Source organism: Macrobrachium rosenbergii, chromosome 1 (genome assembly GCF_040412425.1).
Source record: "Macrobrachium rosenbergii isolate ZJJX-2024 chromosome 1, ASM4041242v1, whole genome shotgun sequence".
Taxonomy (NCBI): Eukaryota; Metazoa; Arthropoda; class Malacostraca; order Decapoda; family Palaemonidae; genus Macrobrachium; species Macrobrachium rosenbergii.
The window spans coordinates 16,112,058-16,115,780 of NC_089741.1; the positions used below are offsets into that span (position 1 = coordinate 16,112,058).

The window sequence follows — 3,723 nt, forward strand, 5'->3', positions numbered from 1 at the left end:
CCAATATCTATTTTCACATTAAGTGCTTCAGCCAGCAGAGTGAACTGTCGTGCGTTTCACAGAGCGAATGTACAACCATTTAATAACAGTTATCAACGGTCGTGCACGAGTGGGTTTCCATTATCCAAGACTTGCATATACCTCAAGCACCAAATCGCACATTGAGTGCAAACCCCAAAACCTTCCTTTCCTCATGTCAGGAAGCAGCTACTAGTTCTTAGAACTAGCCACCCACGAGTGCAAGCCAAAGGGTTTCCCCTTCCACAGTGCCACTAATCTGAGACACTGCCAACGACCTAAGTTACTGAAGCTCTTACCTTTTCACTTTCCCTTTTACTCATTTCTCACATTCTGCCTCTGGTGGAGCGCCATTTCCTTCAGTGCAGTTTGGTTGCACTGCCTCTTAGTGCTGTTCCCCCCCCGGAACACACCAGCACTCTAGTACCACCAAGACATAGTCCTCACATATAAGCCACTGCACCTGTACCTAAGATACAGAGTGCCAACAACAGTGTATCCGCCCCTAAGGACCTTGCTCCTTCAGGGTCACTTCCACTCTACCAGCATATCCACCCGTAAGGATCATTATTCCTTCAGGATTGCTCCATCAGTGTGACCTTTGCATGGCACACTCAACCACAGTGACACCTTACCGAAAGGGTGCCACCTCACTGAAGTTTCACCCAAATCTGCGACACTTCCTCACTGCCCAAGTACATCCAGTCAACCCAATTAGATGCCCTTACCTACCAGAACCATGGCGGCAGACAATTACCAGAGCCTTCATGGATCTGGGGAAGGAGGCAGGTCTCACAGTACCAGAACTCACCAAGTGGGTCAAGGAACAACTGGATGACTTGGCCAAGCAAGAGAAGGAAGAAAGATTGGAACAGCGGAATTATGAAGCCGGACAGAGGAGGTATGAAGAAGAACAGAAGAGGCTGGAAGATGCAAGATAAGAACGGAGAAGACAGCATGAATTAGCCCTCAAGGAAAGCGAGCAAGCTCTCAAGGCAAGCGAGCAAGCTCTCAAGGAGAGTGAGCTAGCTCTCAAAGAAAAGGAGCTCGAGCAGGAGAAAGCAAGGAAGGAAAGTGCTGAAACTATGGCTATCCAACAAGCCTCCAACCCCATACCTGCTGCACCAAATGCTCCGATCTCAAGCATTAATTCCCTTGTCCCCAAGTGGACTGAGGAAGAGCCAGAAGCATGGCTGAAGGAAATAGAGGTGTTCTTTGAAAACTACAACACACCAAGACAGAGAAGGACATGGAAGGAAAAGCTAAGGCAGCCCTCCCGCTCACTGGAGAAGAGTCAAAGAGGAGACGTGGTCAAAGTTTGTAGGGTCATCATGAAAGCCTACGAAATAACCATGGAGAAATGAAGACAACGATTCCGAGGTCTTGCCAAGGAAGTTGACTGGTCCTGGATGGAATGGGCATGTCACAAGACCCAGTCTGGTACCCGCTGGTTCGACTCCCTGTCGTGCACTACCTTCGAGGACTTATTCAATCAGACCATGCTGGAGGATCTTTTCCAATGTGTGCGGGGGCCCCTTGCTTCGTATCTCAGTGATAAGCAGCCCACCACACTTATGGAAGCTTGCCGTATGGCCGATTTCTGGGAAACTTACAACCAGTCCTACAGCACATCTCAGCTGCACATAGTACCACCCAGGTACCTCTCAGGCTCGACTCGCCCAAAGAACGGTCTGCCTAGCAAGCCTATGTGCACCCACTGTAAGAAGTTGGGGCACACTGAATCTGATTGCTGCTACAAGTTGGGCAACGATAGGCAGCCTACTATCAACAACCAGAACGCCTCTCCCTCTACGTCCACTCAATCTTCTCCACAGACAGTCACCATCAGGAAATCAGCCCATTCAAAGGGACCCTGCAAAGACTGTGGAACTCCAGGGCACTATGCTGTCAGATATCCTAGTTGCCCAAAGCGTATCCCCTCTAACAAGCACGTCAACCCAATTAGTACCATGACCTCCGCAACCATGCCGCCAAATATGTCTCACCCTGAGCGGGTGCGGACTCGTCCATCTCAGTGGCACCCCTCTAGCTTACCAGTGAACCTGCCGGTTACAGCAGACACTTGCTCAGATAATAGCCTGATTGACAGGGCCTAAGTGCCAGCCAGTGCCACTGTTGACGACAAGACCAGGCGGACAATGACTTGGATAGAGGAGTAAACCAAGACCATCCCCACAGTCGAACTCCAGGTAACCACCCCTTGGGGCACTCAACCTCACCACCTTGGCATGGTGAATAAAATCAGGCACGGAGTGGAGTTCCTGTTGGGACGAGACCTCCTCTGGGGATGTCCTTCCCCAATGCCACTCTGATGCCTAGCTACCTCCACCAGGGAGACCTTACAGTAACTCCAAACCCACCTGACCGGGACATCGCCACCGTGACCGGCATGCCACTGTCAGCCCAACCATCCACTCACCAAGGTGTTTGATGGAAGGGACACTCTCCATGCAACTCCAGGCCCAATCCTCGATCCTCACAAAAGGATGACCACCCAAAGTTTCCTCCCTCACCACGAAGGGAAATCGCCAGGTACCCCTCCAAGACCTGTAATGTAACAGGGCACTCTGGGAATGGGGCGAGGTGCCATAGCAAGCAAAATGCAGCAGCTACCACACCCAGAACCATTTCAAGAGGCTCTGCCCTCCACCCAAGACAGGAATCTCTGTCTCACACTACCTCAGGTACACCGAGGGGTTTTGCATCCCCAGGTCCCTTGTCAGCCATGTCTGACTCCAATTCTCTGCCAGTGCCACTTGAGAGCCCTGAGCAGTGTCAAGCTCCTTCTCTCTCGGACGTAGCACCTCTACTAACCTTAACCTCTGTGCCTGGCCCGGAGTTAGTGCCAGTGCCGGACCCACATCGCGTCACGGATCCTCCTACGGGAGATCCTCCCAACCTCACTGAACTGATCATCACAAATTATGAGCCTCCAACCCCAGACGTTTCTTCTTCTCAGTCACCTTCATCTGCCAAGGATGAACCTCTGACAGACCTTAATGTTAAACCTTCTCTGGTCGACCAGGAACTGTCCGGCTGGGATGCAGACGCTGGTTCTACCCTTGTGACAGTTGTCACAGCACCCGAAGTAGGAAGCCTTCCTGTAGCTCCTAAGGCTACCTCTGATCCTGCTCCTGACAGCACTTCTGGCCTTTCCCCAGATTTGGTGCCCTCGTCACCTCCTAGGAATGGCATAGCCAGACCTTGGAGGAACCCAAAGAAGAAGAAGAAGGGGCAGAAGAGATCCACTTAACCAAAAAGAACCACAAGCTCTCCTTGGCACTCGTTCCCCATTGACACAATGCCATTTCCATCTCAGAGTGATCCTGGCACCTACCCAGAGGAGGTAGCCTGCGTGATCTCTGCCCAAGTAGACTAACATCTAACACCCTAGGCAATCACTTACCATAATTAACTCTTCAGGTTGCTCATGTCCAAAATTATTTCTTGTGTTATGCCGTAAGGAATTGCGTAATCTGTAATTAATTGCATTTAGTTAAGTCAGTGCCATTTAATTCAGTGCCAGGGCCGTAGGATAGTAGACCACATCAACAAGACACATTTACCATGTACCCGTTGCCTAGGAGTAGAGTTCCCCCATCATCAGAGACAGCCAGTAGAAGTCTGTAGATACCTTTGCATAGGCGTTAGGCTCTGCTGTAGTAAGTCAACAAAACTAGTATC

General features: G+C 50.7%; 1 protein-coding gene across 1 annotated transcript; it reads left to right on the forward strand.

Annotated features, from left to right (window-relative positions):
• The first annotated feature begins 2,764 nt into the window (after nt 1–2,764).
• Nucleotides 2,765–3,292, forward strand: LOC136839564 (protein PRRC2C-like). The gene has a single exon (XM_067105822.1). The coding sequence runs from the start codon at nt 2,765–2,767 to the stop codon at nt 3,290–3,292; it is 528 nt and encodes a 175-aa protein (XP_066961923.1).
• Nucleotides 3,293–3,723: the final 431 nt, after the last annotated feature.

What these genes read in the sequence shown, in the direction of transcription:
- LOC136839564 (XM_067105822.1), top strand. Translation starts at nt 2,765, where the DNA reads ATGTCTGACTCCAATTCTCTGCCAGTGCCACTTGAGAGCCCTGAGCAG.